The 21,807-nt window shown below is 44.7% G+C and overlaps 1 protein-coding gene across 1 annotated transcript in view; it reads left to right on the top strand.

The window, feature by feature from the left end:
* The first annotated feature begins 9,662 nt into the window (after positions 1 to 9,662).
* agpat2 (1-acylglycerol-3-phosphate O-acyltransferase 2 (lysophosphatidic acid acyltransferase, beta)) overlaps positions 9,663 to 21,807 on the top strand; it is a 35,758-nt gene continuing 23,613 nt past the window's right edge. Inside the window, exons 1-2 of the mRNA XM_041193967.1 lie at positions 9,663 to 10,133; positions 15,036 to 15,169. Coding sequence (XP_041049901.1) covers positions 9,958 to 10,133; positions 15,036 to 15,169 — 310 coding nt within the window. The 5' untranslated portion in view covers positions 9,663 to 9,957. The remainder of the gene's footprint in view (positions 10,134 to 15,035; positions 15,170 to 21,807) is intronic.

Below are 21,807 nucleotides of genomic sequence, written 5' to 3'. Positions count from 1 at the left end.
TCACGTACCGACCTCACTCAGCTGATGAATCAGTGCTCCTCCATGTTGAGCATCACTTGGAGGGAGCACTGAGGGTAGCAAGGATGCAGAATGTACTCTGGGTGGGGGACTTCAATGTCCATCACCGAGTGGCTTGGTAGAACCACTACTGACCGAGCTGGCCGAGTCCTAAATGACATAGCTGCTAGACTGCGTCTGCGGCAGGTGGTGAAGGAACCAACAAGAGGGAAAAACATACTTTACCTCATCTTCACCAACCTTCCTGCCACAGTTGCATCTGTCCATGACAGTATTGGTAGGAGTGACCACCACACAGTCCTTGTAGAGACAAAGTCCTGCCTTCACATTGAGGATACCCTCCATTCCGTTGTGTGGCACTACCCCCATGCAAAATGGGATAGATTTAGAATGGATCTGGCAACTCAAGACTGGGCATCCATGAGGCGCTGTGGAACATCAGCAGCAGCAGAATTGTACTCGAACACAATCAGTAACCTCATGGCCCAACATATCCCCCACTCTATCATTACTATCAAGTCAGGGGACCAACCCTGGTTTGATGAAGAATGCAGGAGGGCATGCCAGGAGCAGCACCAGGCATACCTAAAAATGAGGTGTCAACCTGGTGAAGCTATAACACAGGGACTACTTGCATGCCAAGCAGCATAAACAGAAAGTGATAGACAAGGCTAAGCGATCCAACAACCAACGGCTCAGATCTAAACTCTGCAGTCCTGCCACATCCAGCCATGAATGGTGGTGGACAATTAAACTACTCACTGGAGGAGGCGGCTCCACAAATAGCCCCATCCTCAATGATGGTGGAGTCCAGCAGATCAGTGCAAAAGCTAAGGCTGAAGAATTTGCTACAATCATCAGCCAGAAATGCCGAGTGGGTGTTCCATCTTGGTCTGCTCCAGAGGTCCCTAGCATCATAGATGCCAGTCTTTAGCCAATTCGATTCACTCCACATATCAAGAAACGGCTGAAGGCACTGGATATTGCAAAGGCTATGGGCCCTGGCAACAGTACTGAAGCCCTGTGTTCCAGAACTTGCCACGCCCCTAGCCAAGCTGTTCCGGTACAGCTACAACACTGACTTCTATCCGACTCTGTGTAAAATTGCCCAGGTATGTCCTGTAGACAAAAAGCAGGACAAATCCAAGCCGGCCAACTACCGTCCCATCAGTCTATTCTCCATCAACAGTAAAGTAATGGAAGGGATCATCAACAGTGTTATCAAGCGGCACTTGCTTAGCAATAACCTGCTCACTGATGCCTAGTTTGGGTTCTGCCAGGGCCACCATCAGCTCCTGACCTTATTACAGCCTTGGGTCAAACATGGACAAAAGAGCTGAACTCCGGAGGTGAGATGAGAGTGACTGCCCTTGACTTCAAGGCTGCATTTGACTGGGTGTGGCATCAAGGAGCCCTAGCAAAACTGGAGTCAATGGGAATCGGGGGAAACTCTCCACTGGTTGGAGTCATACCTAAAGGAAGATGGTTGTGGTTGTTGGAGGTCAGTTATCTCAGCTCCAGGGCATCACTGCAGGAGCTGCTCAGGCCCAATCATCTTTAGCTGCTTCATCAATGACCTTCTTTCCATTATAAGGTCAGAAGTGGGGATATTCACTGATGATTGCATGATGTTCAGCACCATTCATGACTCCTCAGATACTGAAGCAGTCCATGTCCAAATGCAGCAAGACCTGGACAATATTCAGGCTTGGGCTGACAAGTGGAAAGTAACATTTGCGCCACACAAGTGTCAGCCAATGACCATCTCCAACAAGAAAGAATCCAACCATTGCCCCTTGATGTTCAATGGCATTACCATCACTTAATCCCCCAATATCAACATCCTGGGGGTTAGCATTGACCAGAAACTGAACTGGACTAGCCATATAAATATTGTGGCTACAAGAGCAGGTCAGAGGCTGGGAATCGTGCGAACAGTAACTCACCTCCTGACTCCCCAAATCCACCATCTACAAGGCACAAGTAAGGAGTGTGATGGAATACCCTCCACTTGCCTAGATGAGTGCAGCTCCAACAGCACGCAAGAAGCTTGACACCTACCAAGACAAAGCAGCCCGCTTGATTGGCACCGCAGCCACAAACATTCACTCCCTCCACCACTGACACATAATAGCAGCAGTGTGTACCATCTACAAGATGCACTGCAGGAACTCACCAAGTCTCCTGAGACAGCACCTTCCAAACCCACGACCATTACCACCTAGAAGGGCAAGGTCAAGGGCAAGGGCAACAGGTAGATGGGAACACCATCACCTGGAAGCTCCCCTCCAAGTCACTCACCATCCTGACTTGGAAATATATCACCGTTCCTTCACTATCACTGGATCATAATCTTGGAACATTGCCATCTAACCCTGATAACCTTTGATTCTCTTGTCTAAAAATAATCCATCTACCTCTGCCTTAAAAATATTCAATGACCCCGCCTCAACCACCTTCTGAGACAGAGAGATCCAAAGTCACACAACCCTCTGAGAGAAAAAAATTCTCATCTCTTTCCTAAAAGGGCTTTGCTAACTAATTATTTTCAAAAGATTGTTGACAAATTTTGGAACGTTATCTAAATTTGGATCTCATTGGCATCCAATTCCACTTCCATTTGTAACTCTTCAGATAACGAAGCTAGCATGCAGCAAGAGCTGGACAACATTCAGATTTGGGCTTACTTGGGCAAATAACAGTCATGCCACAAAAATGCCGGGCAATTACAATCTCCAACAGTAACCTCGCCACCTCCCTTTGACATTTAACTGTCCCCAGCAATCCGGCATGTTTCCCGTGTGTGTAATTAATGAGGCGGGAAGCAGACAATACAATGCGAAAACCCACCATTGCAGCCAGCTGGAAAAATGCCGGTTTTCACGCCCGCTCCTGCTCTTAGTCTGATGTGGGGAAAATCTTGCCCAATGGTTTAAGGGAAAAGGGAAGAAAATGGAGCCCTTGAAATGGTGTCCAGGTTATGCGGTTGGTCTCTCAGCACTGATTTGCGAAACAATTGATGACTCTTGCACTGCTTTTCAGGCGGGCTCGAGGAACGCTCACTGGTACTCACGGCATGTGGAGCAACTTAGAAGGAGCTTATATTCACTTCTGGCTGTGGACTGACACTGGATTGCAAAAAGGCTGCCTTCACAAGCAGTTGGTCCTTCATCTTCTCAAAGCAAAACCAAAACCAACTTTTAAACACAGTTCCAGGCACAGTTTTTTTTCTCCAGAGCCATAAACTACCATGTGACCCCTTTTCTATACAGTCCACCAGGGTCAAGAGGTTTCCAGCTTCTTTACAGTGGCTTAATTACCTTTGCTTGTAAATGGGAGTCTCTTCCAAGAAAAGCAATCAGAGTTCTTGCATTAACCCTTTAAGAACAGTGGCTTTTAAAACACAAGTTCTTCCAGAATGTTCTTAGTCCTTGAAGATGAACCATTTTCTGTCGTTAAGATGTCCATGACGGAAGAAAAACTAGTAAAGGAAAGTAGAAAAGTAAAAAGCAAAAATAGAAGACAGATAAAGTATAGGCAAGCATCAAAAAGGATCAGAATAGAGAATAATGTTAAAAAAACATAATTAAAGCCTTTCTATCTGATTGCACATAGCATTAGTAAAACGGTTGATGGTTTGAATGCAGAAATTGAGGTAAATGGGTATGATTTAGTTGCCATTATGGTGATGTGGCTAATGGGTGACCAAACTCGGGGACTGAATATTCAAAGGTACTTGACATTCAAGGGAGATAGGCAAAAATGAACAGGTGGTGGGGTAGCACTGTTAATAAGGGATGAGATCAATACATTAGTAAGAGAGGCTTTTAGATTGAAGGATCAAAACCAGTTGGGTGAAGCTAAGAAACAGCAAAGAGCAGCAAACATTGATGCGAATTGTTTACAGGCCACCAAAATGTAGTGCTAATGTTGGTCAAGGTATAAATCAGGAAATTAGAGGTGCATGTAATATGGCTGATACAGTAACAATGGGTGACTTCAACTTACACATAGACTGGGTTGACCAAATCAGCACTAATGCTCTGGAATTGGAATTCCTGGAGTATGTACGAGATGGGTTTCTGGAGCAGTATGTTGAGGATCCAACTAGGGAATGGGCTATTTTGTATTTAATGTTGTATATGAGAAAGGGCAAATTAATAACCTTGCTGTAAAGGAGCCTTTGGGAAATAGTGACCATAATATGATGGAATTTTGAATTAAGTTTGAATGCAATAGAGTTCATTCTGAAACTAGGGTCTTAAATCTGGAGGGAGGAAATTATGAATGCATGAGGGGCAAGTTGGCCAGGATGGATTTGGAAAATACACAACAAAATTTAACACTAGACAGGCAATACTGGTATTTAAAGAAATACTACACAGTCTACAACAGATATATATTCCTCAAAGGCACAAACACCCAAAGGAAAAGGTACATCAACCGTGGTTAATGAAAAGTTAAAAATTGCATTAGATCAAAGGAAGTGGCGTATAAGGATGCCAGAAAAAATGGTAAACCTGAGGACTGAGAGCAACTTAGAATCGAGCAAAGGAGGACCAAGAAACTGATTAAGAAAAGGAAAAGAGAATATGATTTGCAAACTAGCAAGGAACATAAAGGCAGACTGTCAAAGCTTCTTTGGGTACATGAAGAGGAAAAGATTAGCTAGAACAAATGTAGGCCTATTACAGGTGGGGACAGAAGAATTTACAGTGGAGAACAGGGAAATAGCAGAGAAACTAAACAGTTGCTTTGCATCTGTCCTCATGGAAGAAAATACAGAAAATCTTCCAGAAATACTAAGCGACTAAGTGACTTGTGAAACTGAGGAGCTAAAAGAAATCAGTATTAGTAAAGAAGTAGTACTTGAAAAATTAATTGGATTGAAGGTTGATAAATCCCCTCGACCAGATAAGCTCCATCCCAGAGTGTTGAAGGAGGTTGTTAGAGAGATAGTGGATGCATTGGTGGTTATCTTTCAAAATTTGATAGATTCTGGAAAGGTTTCTGCCAACTGGAAAGTAGCAAATGTAACCCCACTGTTTAAAAAGGGAGGAAGAGGGAGAATGGAGAACTACAGACCTGTTAGTTTGATGTCAGTAATAGGGAAAATGTTAGAATCTGTGATAAAAAAAAATGATAACTGGACATTTAGAAAAGAATGGTAAAACTGGGCAGAGTCAACACAGATTTAGGAAAGGAAACCATTTTTGACAAACTTGTTGGAGCTTTTTGAGGATGTTACTTGTAGTATTGATAAAGGGGAACCGTGGACGTGGTGTACTTAGATTTTCAAAAGGCTTTTGATAAGGGCCCACACAGGTTAGTAGATAAAATTAGAGCACATGGGATTCGGGAAAATATACTAGTTAGGAGTGAAAATTGGTTAACAAACAGAAAGCAGTGAGTTCCATAAATAGGTCATTCTGAGGATGGCAGCTTCTTACTAGTGGGGTACCGCAAGGAAAAATGCTAGGTATACAGCTGTTCACAGTCTATGTAAATGATTTGGATGTGGCAGCCAATTGTAATATTTCAAAATTTGCTGATGACACAAAACTGGGTGGGAACATTGTTATGACCGCTCCCTGGGTGAGGTGCCCCCAATTTGCTATGATCCTGGATGAGGTACCCCAAACTGTTATGCTCTGGGGTGAGCAGGGATGAACTGGCTCTCCTTTATTCAACCACCTCAGTTGGTCACAACAAGGTTAATCTAAGAAGGGTCCCTTCCCTTGTGGCTACCTTTTCCCAGTCCAAATGTATTTATGTTTTAAAAGGATTCAATTTAACCAGGCTTTCTTCAGTCAAAGGACGAGTGAGTTTATTAGTGAGAAAAAAATAATAAAAACACAATACACAATACTAGAACTTAGAAATTGAGACAAAAGTAAAAGTTAAAAAGGTATACGAATCAGACCTTTGGCTTGTCTGTGAGTTGTAGATGATAAAATGTTGCAGCTGTTAAGTTGGGTGATCCAGTGGCACTGACTTTGGCAGTTGAGCAGTTGGTTTGGAGATTTTTGGTTCTGCAGCTTAGCTGAAAGGAGTTGTCCTGTTTTCTTTTCGACTGCGGCTTTGCTGACCTGTTACTTGCTTCCAGCAATCAGAGAGAAAGATTTTTTTTCCTGCAAGTGCAGGGATGCCCAGTTGGTGTTCTTCAGCTATGACCTTCACAGCACACACATACCACAAAACAGAACACCAGACTAGCACACAGAACTAGGGTTACAGTTGGCTTTTTTAAACCCCTTTCCATGAGTATTCCACGAAAAGAAAAACATGTCTTTTGCCCAGATCTGTTTTCTTTTCAACTCAGTTCATGTTCACAGTCTGGGATATAACTCAACAGGAGGCGGTTTTGGCTGAGATGATAATCATTTTCCATTATCTCTGAAACTACAGGAGATTACAGTTCAGTTTGAATTATATCTTTTCCTTTGAAGTGCCTCTGTCTGAAATAGGCCATGTCAAACCTTTTACGTGCGACATTCCATTCTCTCTGAACTAGTTGGTCAAGTAGTCCACTTCAGAATTTTCCAGAAAGTGGTTACCTTACAGTCTCAGCTAGCTTTTGCTTGTATGTCCTTTTTTAAAAAAACACATGTCTTACTTAAAAGTTTAATCCGTCCATAAGAAATTTGGGGATAGCATCCATGGTCATGACAACGTAAGCTGCGAGGAGAATGATAGGAGGCTTCAAGAGGTCTTGGACAGGCTAGGTGAATGGGCTAGAACAAGGTGGATGGAATATAATGTGAATTAGTGTGTGGTTATTCACTTTGATAGAAAAAACAGGAAGGCAGCATATTTCTTAAATTGTGAGAGGTTGGGAAGTACGGGTGTCCAAAGGGACTTGGATGTCCTTGTTCATGAGTCACTAAACGTTAGCAGGCAGGTGCAGCAAGCAATTAGGAAGGCAAATGGTATGTTGGCCTTTGTCACAAGGGGATTTGAGTACAGGAGTAAAGATGTCTTGCTGCAATTGTAGAGGGCCTTGGTGAGACTGCACCTGGAGTATTGTGTACAGTTTTGGTCTCCTTATCTAAGGAAGGATATACTAGCCATAGAGGGAGGGCAACGGAGGTTCACCTAATTAATCCCTGGAATGGCAGGATTGTTTTGTGAAGAAAGATTGAGGAGACTAGGTCTGTATTCTCCAGAATTTAGAAGAATGAGGATGACCTCATTGAAACTTATAAAATTCTTACAGGGTGTGACAGGGTAGACGTGGATAAGATGTTTCCCCTGGCTGGTGAGTCTAGAAGCAGGAGACATAATCTCAGGATAAGGGGTAGGCAGTTTAAGACTGAAATGAGGAGGAATTTCTTCACTCAAAGGATGGTGAATCTTTGGAATCCTCTATCCCAGAGGGCTGTGGAAGGTCAATCATTGAGCATTTTCAAAAGAGAAATCAATAGATTTCTGGAGATTAATGATATCAGGGGATATGGAAATAGCGTGGGAAAGTGGTGTTGAGGTAGATGATCAGCCATGATCTAATTGAATGGCAGAGCAGGTTCAATGAGCTGAATGGCCTATTCCTGTCCCTATGTTCCTAGGCAGTCCACTCCACTTGTATGGTCACAGTTTCAGACACAGAGTTCTTCTAAGCTGAATCCCACTCCCTTTCCTTCAAAGACTTAGCCAATTCTCCACAGGCAGGGGCTTATGTCTAAACGATGTCCCCCCAGTGCAATCTCCCATACAATGGCACATTTCTTTTCAGAACCTTCTCAGCTTTCAGCTCCCTCCGGTTGTGATAGCATGGATCTCCAGGTACTGCTCTTCTTCTCTTTAGCTATCCCCTTTCCTCTTTGTCTGTCTGCCACACAGCGTCTGTATTTTTAACCTCCTTCCTGTTGGTACCACTTCCAGGTCAAGGATTGCCAGGTCACATGGCCCAGTATTTCCTTTTATCCAAAAATTATAATTAATTCCTTTATAAGTGAGATAAAGTTGCACAAACTGGGCCTGTATCCACTGGAGTTTAGAAGATTAAGAAGTGATCTTATTAAAACATCCTGAGTGGACTTGACAGGATGGATGCTGAAAGGATGTTTCCCTTGTGGGACACAGAATAAAAATAAACAAAAACCCCTTATCCCTTTTAAGACGAAGATGAGAAGAATTTTTTCTCCCAGAGGGTCGTTATCTTTGCAAATCTCTTCCCCAGAGAGCGGTAGAGGCAGGGTCAATTAATATTTTTAAGGCCAAGGTTGATAGATTCTTGACAAAAAAGGGAATCAAAGGTTATAGGGGGTAGGTGGAAGAAGGCCAATAACAGATCAGCCATGATCTTATTGAATGGCGGAGCAGGCTCAAAGGGCCAAAGCGGCCTATTCTTGTTCCTAACTCATATGTTCATATGTCTTGTAAAGTTCAGCATTCATGACATTGATCCCCAATTATTCACTACTGGTGGCTGTGCCTTCAGTTGTATAGGGCCCAACCTCTGGAATTCCCTCCGGACATCACTACCTCACTATTCTCCTTTAAAATACTTCTTAAAACCTATCTCTTTGACCAAGCATTTGGTCATCTGATCTGATATTTCCTTATGTGGCTCACTGTTCTATAATGCTCCTGTGAAGCAGCTTGGGATGATTAATTATGTTAAAGGCACTATATAAACACAAATTGTTATTTGTTGTTTCTCCTGAATCCCTGATTGGATTTATCGGTAGCTAACCTGGACAACATTCAGACTTGGGTTGCTGAGTGACAAGTAACATTTATGCCATATAAGTGCCAGTCAATTACCATCTTAAAGTAGCATCAAACCATCTCCCCACAACGTTCAACAACAGTACCGACACTCAATCTCTCACCATCAACATTCCAGTTTACGATTAACCAGAAATTTAACTGTACCAACCACATAAGTACCAGTTCAGAGGCTGGGAATTGTGCTCGAGAAACTCACCTTCTGACTCTCGGAAACCTGTCCACCATCTACAAGGCACAAGTCAGGAATGTGATGGAATATTCTCCACTTGCTTGGATGAATGCAGCTCCTAAACACTCCAGAAGCTCAACATCATCCAGGGGAAAACAATCTGCTTGATTGGCACCTCATCCTCAAACATTCACTCCTTCCACCAACGATGCACAGTAGCAGCAGTGTGTACCCTCTACAAGATGCACTGCAGTAATTCACCAAGGCTCCTTCGACAGTACCTTCCAAACCCACAACCACTAACTCTAAAAGGCCAAAAGCAGCAGACACACGGGAACACCACCACCACCACCAGGATGTTCCCTCCAAGGCCCTGACCATCCTGACTTGGAAATATATCGCCGTTCCTTCACTGTCGCTGGGTCAAAATCCTGGAACTCCCTCCCTAACAGCACTGTGGGTGTACCTACACCACGTGAACTGCAGCGGTTCAAGAAGCCAGCTCACCACCACCTTCTCAAGGGCAACTAGGGATGGGCAATAAATGTTGGCCCAGGCAGTGACACCAACATCCCATGAATGAATTTTACAAAGCACATTGCGATGTGCAGAGATGATGAATGGCGCTACAGAAATGTAAGTGTTTTTCTCGAAAAGGACAGTTGGAACGTTCATGACCACGTGACTCCCGCCTTTAACACGGTCACGTGAGCTAACAAACGCTCCGCGCGTGCGCGTTAGAACTCCCGGAAGCAACACCGCGCGGGACCGGGAGAGGCGGAGGTGGCACCGGGAGAGGCGGAAGCGGAAGCGGCGGCACCAGGACCAGGACCAGGACCAGGACCGGGAGAGACCGAGGCGGCGACGGCGGCGGCACCAAGACTGAGGGAGGCCGAGGCGGCGGCGGCACCGGCACCAGCACCAGGACCAGGACCGGGAGAGGCCGAGGCGGCGGCGGCACCAGGACCGGGAGAGGCCCAGGCGGCGGGCTCTAGGTTCCGGTAGACACTCCCCGTGCGGGCCGGCCCGCCCCAGCCATGGCCCCGCTGTGGTTGCTGCTGCCGATCCCGCTGCTCTTGCCGCTCCTGTGGCTACTGAGCTCCGGATTCCGCTATTACTGCAAGATGGGCTTTTATTATTCCTGGATCATGGCGCTGGCCGTCCCGGTCATCCCGCTCTGTCTCTGGAGAGGCCGCGATGTGGAGAACATGAAGTGAGCGGAACGGGGGGGGGGGGTTCGGGTTTGGCTCCCCCCTCCCTCCTCTTCCCCCCCAACCCCGCCCAGCCCTCACCCTCCTCTCCCCCCAGCCCTCACCCTCCTCTCCCCCCAGCCCTCACCCTCCTCTCCCCCCAGCCCTCACCCTCCTCTCCCCCCAGCCCTCACCCTCCTCCCCCCCAGCCCTCACCCTCCTCCCCCCCCAGCCCTCACCCTCCTCCCCCCCAGCCCTCACCCTCCTCCCCCCCAGCCCTCACCCTCCTCCCCCCCCAGCCCTCACCCTCCTCCCCCCCCAGCCCTCACCCTCCTCCCCCCCAGCCCTCACCCTCCTCCCCCCCCAGCCCTCACCCTCCTCCCCCCCCAGCCCTCACCCTCCTCCCCCCCAGCCCTCACCCTCCTCCCCCCCAGCCCTCACCCTCCTCCTCCCCCAGCCCTCACCCTCCTCCTCCCCCAGCCCTCACCCTCCTCCTCCCCCAGCCCTCACCCTCCTCCTCCTCCTCCCCCCCAGCCCTCACCCTCCTCCTCCTCCCCAGCCCTCACCCTCCTCCTCCTCCTCCCCCCCCAGCCCTCACCCTCCTCCTCCTCCTCCCCCCCAGCCCTCACCCTCCTCCTCCTCCTCCCCCCCAGCCCTCACCCTCCTCCTCCTCCTCCTCCCCCCGCCCCCAGCCTCCACCCCAGCCCCCTTCCTCCCTCTCTCCCCCCCCACCCAACAACAGCCCCCTTCCTCCCCCCCCCAGCCCCCTTCCTCCCCTTCAACTTTATTGTCAGGAAGCCACCAATGTGAAAAGCTAGAAAGAGTTAAAATGCTAGTTAATGTTTGATAAGTTGAACTGTTGTGCAAATTGAACCTGAATGTTGTTTTGTCTCTTGGTAACAGAATGTTGGTCGGTATCTGATAAGCTATCTTTTACCTGGGCTGTTAGTACTTCTGTGAAGCACCTTGGGGCAATTTACCATGTTCAAAGTGCTTTATAAACAGATTTGCTGGATGTTGCTAACATGGATCAAAAACAGATTTGCACTCTTTCCTGTATTTGGGAGTTGACCTTCCAAGTTTGCAGCTTTCATCAAACTGAGGTGTATGAAACGGTGAAGTAGAGAGCAAGGTAATTACAGAGGACATCTTTTGCAAATGAACAGAATGTTGCCACTAAAATTGTAATGGCACGGTAATACATTATAGGTGTGTGTGTGTCATGGGAATACAATGTAAGGAGGAGAATGGAGATGAACAGGGAGGAAATAAGTCATTCAAAACCATTGTGACTTCAAACAGCAACTTAACAGTGGGGTTGCTGGCCTTCAAGCTGTATAGTAGAAAAACATTGGCTCACTGTAATTATAGTTTGCCTGGATTATTTTATTGTAGGAAGGATGTAGAGTTTGAGAGTTTACTGAAGAAAGTTACTAGAATGGTACCAGGGATGAAGGGTTACAGTTATATGGAGACACTGGAGATTGGTCATCATTAAAGCAGAGAAGTTCAAGAAGGGATTGGATAGAAGTATTTAAAATCATGGAGAAGTTTAATAGGAGTAAATAAGGAGAAACGGTTTCCAATCGTTGGTAACCATATGGATGTAAATGCGCTGGAGGCAGTTGAAAGGAGGTTTACTAGATTGATACCTGGAATGAGTGAGTTGTCTTATGTGGAAAGGTTGGACAGACTGGGCTTGTTTCCACTGGAGTTTAGAAGAGTGAGGGGTGATTTGATGGAAGGAGATAAGATCCTGAATGGTCTTGACAAGGTGGATGTTGAAAGGATGTTTCCTCTTGTGGCTGAGTCCAGAACTAGGGGGCACTGTTTTAAAATTAGGGTTCGCCCTTTTAGGACAGAGATGAGTTTTTTCTGAGGGTTGTGTGACTTTGGAACTCGCTGCCTCAGAAGTTGGTAGAGGTGGGGTCACTGAACATTTTTAAGGCAGTGGTAGATAGATTGTTAGGCAGATGGGAATGTGGATCTCAACACAAACAGATCATACATGATCTTATTGAATGGTGTAGCAGGCTCAAGGGGCCAAATGGCCTACTTCTGCTTCTATTTCATATGTACAGATTGATTCTTCATTAGGCATGAAGAAAATAGCTTTTTACACAATGAATGGCAAGGATTTGCAATGTACTGCCTGAAAGGGTGAAGGAAACAGACACCAGCCTTCAAAAGAAAATTAGTTTTTATTCATTCATGGGATATGGGCATCACTGGCTAGGCCAGCATTTATTGTCCTTGGGAAGGTAGTGGTGAACTGCCTTCTTGAACCGCTGTAGTCCATGTGGTGTAGGTACACCCACAGTGCTGTTAGGAAGGGAGTTCCAGGATTTTGACCCAGTGACAGTGAAGGAACGGTGATTTATTTCCAAGTCAGGATGGTGAATGTCTTGGAGGGAAACTTCCAAGTGGTGGTGTTCCCATATGTCTGTTGCCCTTGTCCTTCTAGGTGGTAGTGGTCGTGGGTTTGGAAGGTGCTGCCTAAGGAGCCTTGGTGAGTTCCTGCAGTGCATCTTGTCGATGGGATACACTGCTGCTACTGTGTGTCAGCGGAAGAGAGAGTAAATGGCACCCCATCCACAAACAATCAAGCAGGTTACTTTGTCCTGGATGTTTTCAAGCTTCTTGAGTGTTTTGGAGCTGCACTCATCCAGGCAAGTGGGAAATTTCCATCACACTCCTGACTTATGTCTTGTAGATGGTGGACAGGCTTTGGGAGGTCAGGAAGTGAGCTACTCGTCGCACGATTTCTAGCCCCTGATCCAGAATGTTGATAGTGGGGTATTCAGTGATGTTAATGCCATTGAATGCGATGGGTTGGTGGTTAGATTATCTCTTGTTGGAGATGGTCATATTGTCTCTTGTTGGAGATGGTCATTGCCCCGGCACTTGTGTGGTGCAAATGTTACTTCCCACTTGTCAGCCTAAGCCTGGATATTGTCCGGGTCTTGCTGCAATTGGAAATGGACTGCTTCCAGCATCTGAGTCACCGCGAATGGTGCTGAACATTGTGCAATCATCAGCGAACATCCCCACTTCTGACCTTAAGTTAGAAGGAAGGTCATTGATGAAGCAACTGAAGATGGTTGGGCCTAGGATACTACCCTGAGGAACTCCTGCAGTGATGTCCTGGAGCTGAGATGACTGACCTCCAACAACCACAACCATCTTCCTTTGTGTTAGGTATGACTCCAACCAGCAGAGAGTTTACCCCCTGATTCCCATTGACTCCAGTTTTTCTCGGGCTCCCTGACATGACACTTAGTAAAATGTAGCCTTGATGTCAAGGGCAGTCACTCTTATCTCACCTCTGGAGTTTAGCTCTTTTGCTCATGTTTGGACCATACTTGAGAAAAAATTGCCAGGATATGGGGAGGGAGAGGGCCAATAGAACTAACTGCGTTGCTCTTTGAGCGAGCTGACACAGAATTGATTGAGAAAATGACAACCTTCTGTGCTGTAATGTTCTCTGATTCAGTCACCCTCACCTTTTAACCCTGGAAGCACTCATCACAACCTTTCCCCTACCTCCGCGTCCTCATCCCCACCCCAAACACTAAATGACTTGTCCTGTGCTCCGTTTTTTGCTGCGTTTGTACTTCTGCTCTACTTTAAAATTTCTTCAAATCTTTCTCTAATGTGCTTTGTTTATTCTTTCATGGGATGTGGGTGTGACTGACGAGGCCAGCAATTGTTGCCCATCCCTAATTGCCCTTGAATGAGCAGCTTGCTAGGCCATTTCAGAGGACAGTTAAAAGTCAACCACATTGCTGTGGGTCTGGAGTCACATGTAGGCCAGACCAGGTAAGGACGACAGATTTCCTTCCCTAAAGGACATTTGTGATCCAGCTGGGTTTTTACAACAATCGATAGTTTCATGGTAACTGATAGCTTTCAATTCCAGATTTTTAGATCATCCTTTTCAGCCACTTCGTCAGCCTGTTTAAGTGTTTTTAGACACTTTCCTGAATACGGGCAAGTGCTGCAGTGAGGCAAATTCAGGAAACGTGTGTCATGTCCTGGGTTCAAATGTAGGAACAGCAATGAAAGGTCTTTACGCTAACCCAGTTACACACTACTTTTATACATTTGTCTTTAATCAAATTGAAAGGAGCTGCAACCTGCCATCCATTTTTTTAAGGGGACCTAAGCAAGTCTTTTGCTTTTTTATGCATTGGAGTGTTGAACGAGTCACCAATAACACTTGCAGCTATTGAATACTGTAATGCTTTTAAAAAAGTATTAGTCAGTTAAATAAGAGTCCGTCTCAATAGTATAAGATCGTACGAAATAGGGGAAGCAATGGTGTAGTGGTGTTGTCACTGGACTAGTAATCCAGAGACCCAGCGTAATGCTCTGGCAGATGGTGGAATTTCAGTTCAATAAAAACCTGGAATTAAAAGTCTTATGATGACCACAAAACCATTGTCGATTGTTGTAAAAACCCATCTGGTTCACTAATGTCCTTTAGGGAAGGAAATCTGTCCTTACGTGTTCTGCCTTATATGTGACTCCAGACCCACAGCAATGTGGTTGACTCTCTTAAATGCCGTCTGAACAAGGGCAATTAGGGATGGGCAATAAATACTGGCCATTCAGCCCCTTGAGCCTGCTCTGCTGTTCAATATGATGGCTAATCAGACCTTAGCCTCAACTTCACTTCCCTGCCTATTTCTGTAACCGCTGACTCACCTATAACTCGAGAACATAAACAATGCCATTTATGAATTTTAAATATCTGTCAAAGCATTAGCTAGTTTTTGAATTATCCTGAAAAGTTATTAATCAGGGTATGGGTTACTTGCTATGTAACTATATAATTTGTTTGGGGTGTTCCTCCAATCTGATTATCTGATATACCAATTTCTCCAGCTTCCATTTCTGTTAATATTTCTTTGTTTTTGTTATAGATTGGTCCGTAGTGTGTTGCAGCACATCAAGAATTTGTATGGAGTTAAACTTGAAGTGAAGGGGTTGGAAAATCTGGATGCCAAGGGTCCGTATGTTATCATCTCCAATCACCAGAGCTCCCTGGATCTGATGGGTAAGGATGTGCCTTGCCAGTGAGTAGCCTACCTGCACTGAAGAGTAATATTGCTTAAAGTCAGTGTGTTTGGAGTTGGCAGTTTGACTTTGCAACGATTCGGGTATTTAAGGAAGGCTGCTTCCAGTGGATCATGATGAAATTCCCTCCATCACTCTCTTTGGTATTTTTAACTGATAAGCCATTCATCAGCTGTAAAGCTAAACTCACAGGTTGTTAGGTGGCACCAGAGTTGAGCCCAATCCTCTTCTCGCTGGATAGAACTTGGGAGCAAGGACCCATAGAACTACAATAAGACCCCACTTAACATTGACATTAACAATGTTTCGCTAGAACATCGGCCTTAAAATAGGGACCATAGAGCCATTTAATGTTATGGCATTTACAATAACAAGATTGCCACAGGCATCCTGTTCTGTGGCTTGCACATCCTACATATGCACATGGCATTTTCTCTTCCCCTTCACCCTGCTGTTGCTGTCCAAGACCTCTGTGTCCGCTGCCACCACCGGGGACTTCATCTGTTTTTCTCTCCCGCCTGCCCCCTCACTACCATTCGCACCCACAGCAAGTACTGAAGTCCCAGGATGGCTTCAGCTGCTCCCTGAACTGTCCAACTTCTTTCACTAGGTGGAGCACAGTCGCTCCAAAACCAAGTGGCTGGTGAGTGTAATTTTTTTACCTTTATACCTTATTTCTTTTGTATTTTAAAATTTATTTTAAAAATTATTTCAATTAGAAATGTACAGTATTTCAACTTGTAATATTTTAATTTTTTTCTATTGAGAAATCTCTTAAAGAACCTAATTGTAGCTTTTATGCTGATTGTAGTGGAAAAATCTGATTTGATTAACATTATTGCACTTGAAGTTGCACTTAGGAACACAACTGAAACATTAAATGAGAAATTACTGTATAGAATGGTGCCAGCACAGAAAGGGGCCGTTCATGAAGCCTGCTATATGTGTAGCGGGTCTGCAAAAGTAGATGGTCCCATTCCCTCAGCCTTTTCCCATGGCTCTGCAATTTTTTCATTTCAAGGCGCTTATCCATTTGCCTTTTGAAAGTCTCAATTACATCTGACTCCTCTGCACTAGGAGGCAGTGCGTGCCAAATCCTAACCACTTGTTTAAAACAAGTTTTTCCTCTTGCCGTTATTAATTCCTTTGCCGACCACCTTAAATCAGTGAACTCTGGCTCATGACCCATCTGCCAATGGGAGCAGTTTCTCTATCTACTCTGTCTAGGCCCCTTTCTGCTGTTGAACACCTCTATCAAATCTCCACCTAGTCTTCTCTAAGGAGACCAACCCCAGCTTCTCCAATCTATCCACGTAACTGAAGTTCCTAATCCCTGAAACCATTCTGATGAATCTTTTCTGCTCTCTCTAATGCCTTCATATCCTTAAAGTGTAGTGGCCAGAACTAGATGCAATACTCCAGTTGAGGCTGAACAATGTTTTATACAAGTTTTTCATAACTCCCTTGGTAGTCTATTATGTGGCACTTTATCAAAAGCCTTAGAAGCCCAAATATACCTCTACCCTCCTTGTTACCCCCTCAAAAAAAGAACTCTATGTTTAACTTAATTGCTTTTAACAGATCCATGTTGGCTTTACCTAATTATTTCATGTTTGGCCAACTGGCTGTTAATTTTGTTCTGGATTATTGTCTCTTAAAAGCTTCCCACCACTGAGGTTAAACTTACTAGCCTGTAGTTGCTTGGCTTACCCATACACCCTTATTTGAACAAGGATGTAACTTCTCAATTCTTTAGTCCCCTTAATCAAACCTACAAAGAGGATTGGAAGATGATGACCGATACATCCATAAATCTAGCCGTAATTTGAAGATGGCATGATGTACTGAGCGAATAATTAGCTAAGCATATAGAATCTTGGGCTTCATAAATAGAGGTATTTTGAGTACAAAAGAAGGTAAGTAATGCTGAATTTTTGACAAGGTCCCATACAAGATATTAGTAAACAAAATTAGAGCACATGGGGTTAGGCATAAGCTGAGAACTGGTTGTTGGACAGAAAACAGGAATAGATGGATAATTTTCAGGTTAGCAGACTGTGGCTTAGACATGGATCGGTGCTTGGGCCTCAGCTATGCGCAATCTATATCAATGATTTGGGTGGGGGGATTGAATGTAACATTTCCAAGTTTGCAGATGACACAACTAGATGGAAGTGAGTTGTGAGGAGGATGCAAAGACGCTTCAAGGGAATTTGGAGAGTCTAAGCGAATGGGCAAAAATTTGGCAGATGAAGTATAATGTGGAGTATTGAGAGTTTATTCACTTTAGTAGGAATAACATAAATAGAGCATTTCTTAAATGGTGAGAGGCTGGGAAGTGTTGAACTTCAAAAGGACTTGGTTATTCTTGTTCAAGTCACTGAAAGCTAACATGCAGGTACAGCAAGCAATTAAGAAGGCAAATGATATATTGGCCTTTATTACAAGAGAATTTGAGTATAGGAGTAAAGATGTCTTAATGTAATTATGTAGAGTTTTGATGAGACCTCATCTCTGGAGTATTGTTTGCAGTTTTTGTTTCCTTACCTAAGGAAAGACACACTTGTCATAGAGAGTGTGTAATGAAGGTTCACTAAATTAATTCCTGGGATGCCCTATGAGAAAAGATTGAATAGACTGGGCCTTTATTCTCTGGGGTTTAGAAGAATGAGAAGTGATCTCATCCAAACAAACAAAATTCTTAAGGGCTCAACAGGGTAGATACAGGTGGGATGTTTCCCTTCACTGGCGAAGGGAAAATTGGAGAATGCTGAGCGAAGTCATAGTCATTAGGGTACAGGAGGCTACCATTCGGCTACCATGTCCATGCTGATTCTCTGTACAGCAATCCAGTCAGTCCCATTCCCATGCTCTAATCCCATAGCCTTGCAAGCTTCTTATCAAGTGCCTGTCCAATTTCCTTTTGAAATCTTTCACCGTCTCCATATAACCTGGAACGCTTTTCCAATGGTGCAGGGGAGACAGTCTCAGAATAAGGGACAGGCTTTTTATGGCCAAGATGAGATAGAATTTCTTCACCTGAGGGTGGTGAATCTTTGCAATTCTCTGCCCCAGAGGACTGTGGTGGTTCAGTTATGTTCAAGACTGAGATCGATAGATTTCTACAAATTAAAAACATCAAGGGATATGGGGAAAATAGTTTTGAAGTAGATCATCAGCCAAGATGTCACTGAATAGTGGAGCAGGCTTGAAGGGCTGAAGGGCCTATACCTATTTCTTAACTGTTAAAAGACGTGGGCCATAACCAGAATATTGTGTCCAGTTCTGGTCAGCATTTCTATAAGAAGGATGTGAGGGTACCTTGAAAGGGTGCAGACAAGATTTATCAGTATGGTTCCCAGGATGGGGTATTTAGCTACAAAGGTTAGGTTGGGGAAGCTTCTCCTTGGAGCATAAGAGATTGAAGAGAGATTTGACAGAGGTGTACAAGATTATGACAGGCCTCCATAAGCCAGACAAAGAAAAGATGTTCCCGTTAGCTGATCATACAAGGACTTGGGGTGTCACAGATTTAAGGTTTTGAGCCAAAGATGTAAGGAGGATGTGAGGAAGAACTTTTTATACAACAAGTGATACACCATTGGAAAAGTGTTCCAGGTTATGTGGAGACGGTGAAAGATTTCAAAAGGAAATTGGATGGGCACTTGATAAACTTGGAAAGCTACGGGATTAGAGCATGGGAATGGGACTGACTGATTGCTGTACAGAGAATCAGCATGGACATGGTGGCCGAATGGCAGCCTCCTGTACCCTAACGCCTAAGACTCTGACTCCTCTCAGCATTCTCCAATGCATCTCATCTGGCCCTAGTGAGTTATCAGCTTTAAATACAGCCATTCTTTCTAATACTTCCTCTATCAATTTTTAGCCCATCCAGTATCTCAACTCCCTTCTCTTTATTATAACTTTGGCAGCATGTTTTTCCTTGGTAAAGACAGATGCCAGGTGCTCATTTAGTCTCTCAGTCATAACCTCTGCCTCCATGCGTGAATTCTCTCTTTGTTCCCTAATCAGCCCCCACCCCTCCTCTTACTACCTTTTTACTATTTATATGCCTATAGAAGACTTCTAGATTCCTTTTAAGTTAGCTGCCTGTTTTTTCTCATGGTCTTCACTTTGACTATTTGATTTCCTTTTGTCCTCTCCTTTGAATTTTCTACATTCAGCCTGGTTCGTTCTTGTATTACCAACCTGAGATTTGTTATACGCTCCCCTTTTCTGCTTCATCTTTCACTCTTCTGATCCAGGGAATTCTGGATTTAGTTGCCCTACCTTTCCTCCTTGTGGGAATGTACCCAAATCATCTCTTTAATGGAACAACAGGCTGCTGCCTTTAGAGTTTTGCCTACCAGTTGCTTATTCCAATTTAGCTGATATGGATCTATTCTCACCCCTCTGAAATTGGCCCTCCTCCAATTAATTATTTTTACTTGTTGTCGTTTTGTGGTGCAGAACTTAAGTATTGCTGAAAAAAGACATTTTGTCAAAGCTTTTTGTCTTGTACTCATCAGGGCAAGCACAAGAATGCCAATGTCAGGGGAAACAATCATTTTATATTTTTGAGAAGAAAGTGCTGTTTGGTTGGTAAAGATGTTGCCATGGGGAATGCACCAGAATTTATTTTACGGGTTGTGGGCATCGCTGGCTAGGCCAGCATTTATTGCCCATCTCTAATTGCCCTTGAAGGTGGTAGTGAACAACCTTTTTGAACCACTATGTTCCATCTGGTGTAGGTCCACCCACAGTGCTGTTAGGAAGGGAGTTCAAGGATTTTGACCCAGTGACAATGAAGGAGCAGTGATATGTTTCCAAGTCAGGATGGTGAATGACTTGGAGGGAAACTTCCAGGTGGTGGTGTTCCCATGTGTCTGTTGCCCTTGCCCTTCGAGGTGGTAGCGGCCATTACTATGGAAGATGCTGCAGAAGGAGCCTTGGTGAGTGCCTGCAGTGTATCTTGCAGGTGGTACACATTACTACTACTGTTTGTCAGTGGTGGAGGGAGTGAATGTTTTTGGAAGGGATGTCAATCAAGCAGGCTGCTTTCTCCTAGATTGTGTCAAGCTTCTTGAGTGTTGATGGAGCTGCACTCATCCAGGCAAGTGGGGAGTATTCCATCACACTCCTGACTTGTGCCTTGTGGACAGGATTTGGGGAGTCAGGAGGTGAGTTACTCATTGCAGGATTCTGAGCCTCTGACTTCCTCTTGTAGCCACAGTGTTTATGTGGCTAGTCCAGTTCAGTTGCTGGTCAATGGCAACCCCCAGGATGTTCATAGTGGGGGATTCAGTGATGGTAATGCCTTTGAACATCAATGGGCAATGGTTAGATTATTTTGTTTGAATGGTCATTGCCTGACAGTTGTGTGACACAAATGTTACTTGTCACTTGTCAGCCCAAGCCTGAACATTGTTCAAGTCTTGTTGCATTTCTACATGGACTGTTTCAGTATCTGAAGAGTTGCAGATGGTGCTGAACATTGTGCAATCATCAGCGAGCATCCCCAATTCTGACCTCATGATGGAAGGAAGGTCATTGTTGAAGATGGTTGGGCCGAGGACACTACCCTGAGGAACTCCTGCAGTGATGCCCTTGAACTGAGATGATTGACCTCCAACAACCACAACCATCTTCCTTTATGTTAGGTATGACTCCAAACAGCGGAGAGTTTTCCCCCTGATTCCCACTGACTTTGCTCTGATTCTTGAAGCATAAGTGGTTACAATAGAGATGTTTTCCTGACTGGCAAATGCTATTATATGCCAATGTTGTACAATATAAGGTTTGCTAGGGCTCCTTGATGCCACACTTGGTCAAATGCTGCCTTGATGTCAAGGGCAGTCCCTTGCCTCACCTCTAGCTCGTTGCCCATGTTTGAACTAAGGTTGTAATGAGGTCAGGGGCTGAGTGGCCCTGGCGGAACCCAAACTGAGCGCTAATGAGCAGGTTATTGCTAAGCAAGTGATGTTCAAAAGCACTGTTGATGACCCCTTCCATCAGTTAACTGCCATTGACAAGCATTGTTCAAAATTTAAATCAGGCAGCTTGACTCTGGCCAAGGCATTGTCCTGAGGAAAAAGTCAGCAAATGGCTGTCACTTATTTTGTTTAGCTGAAACAGGTGCAATGCGTGTACATGTTCTTTCTGCCTGCAAAGAACAGGGCCCTGTGTATTAATATATGTAGCTTCCAGGACACACAATTCCAATCGTGGAATCACATCTAATATTGGACTCAAAACTCAGTGTCCAACATTAGATGTGATTCAGTGATTGGACAACATTTGCTAAATATTCCTCAGTGTGCTAAAAATTACGCTGACACCAATTTAAGATTCAGTTGGGCCCGCAGTGTGGCACATTTCCATGTACTGGAAGCCACATATATTAATACACAGGGTCCTGTTCTTTGCAGACAGAATATGTACGTGCCTGTCCACCATCTACAAGGCACAAGTCGTGTGTGATGCATACTCCCCACTTACCTGGATGAATGCAGCTCCCACAACACTGAAGAAGCTCAACACCATCCAGGACAAAGCAACCTGCTTGATTGGCATCACATCCACAAACATTCACTCCTTCCACCACCGACGCACAGT

Source organism: Carcharodon carcharias, chromosome 8 (genome assembly GCF_017639515.1).
Source record: "Carcharodon carcharias isolate sCarCar2 chromosome 8, sCarCar2.pri, whole genome shotgun sequence".
Taxonomy (NCBI): domain Eukaryota; kingdom Metazoa; phylum Chordata; class Chondrichthyes; order Lamniformes; family Lamnidae; genus Carcharodon; species Carcharodon carcharias.
The sequence above is the reverse complement of the archived record's forward strand: the minus strand, read 5'-3'. Positions and strand labels throughout refer to the sequence as shown.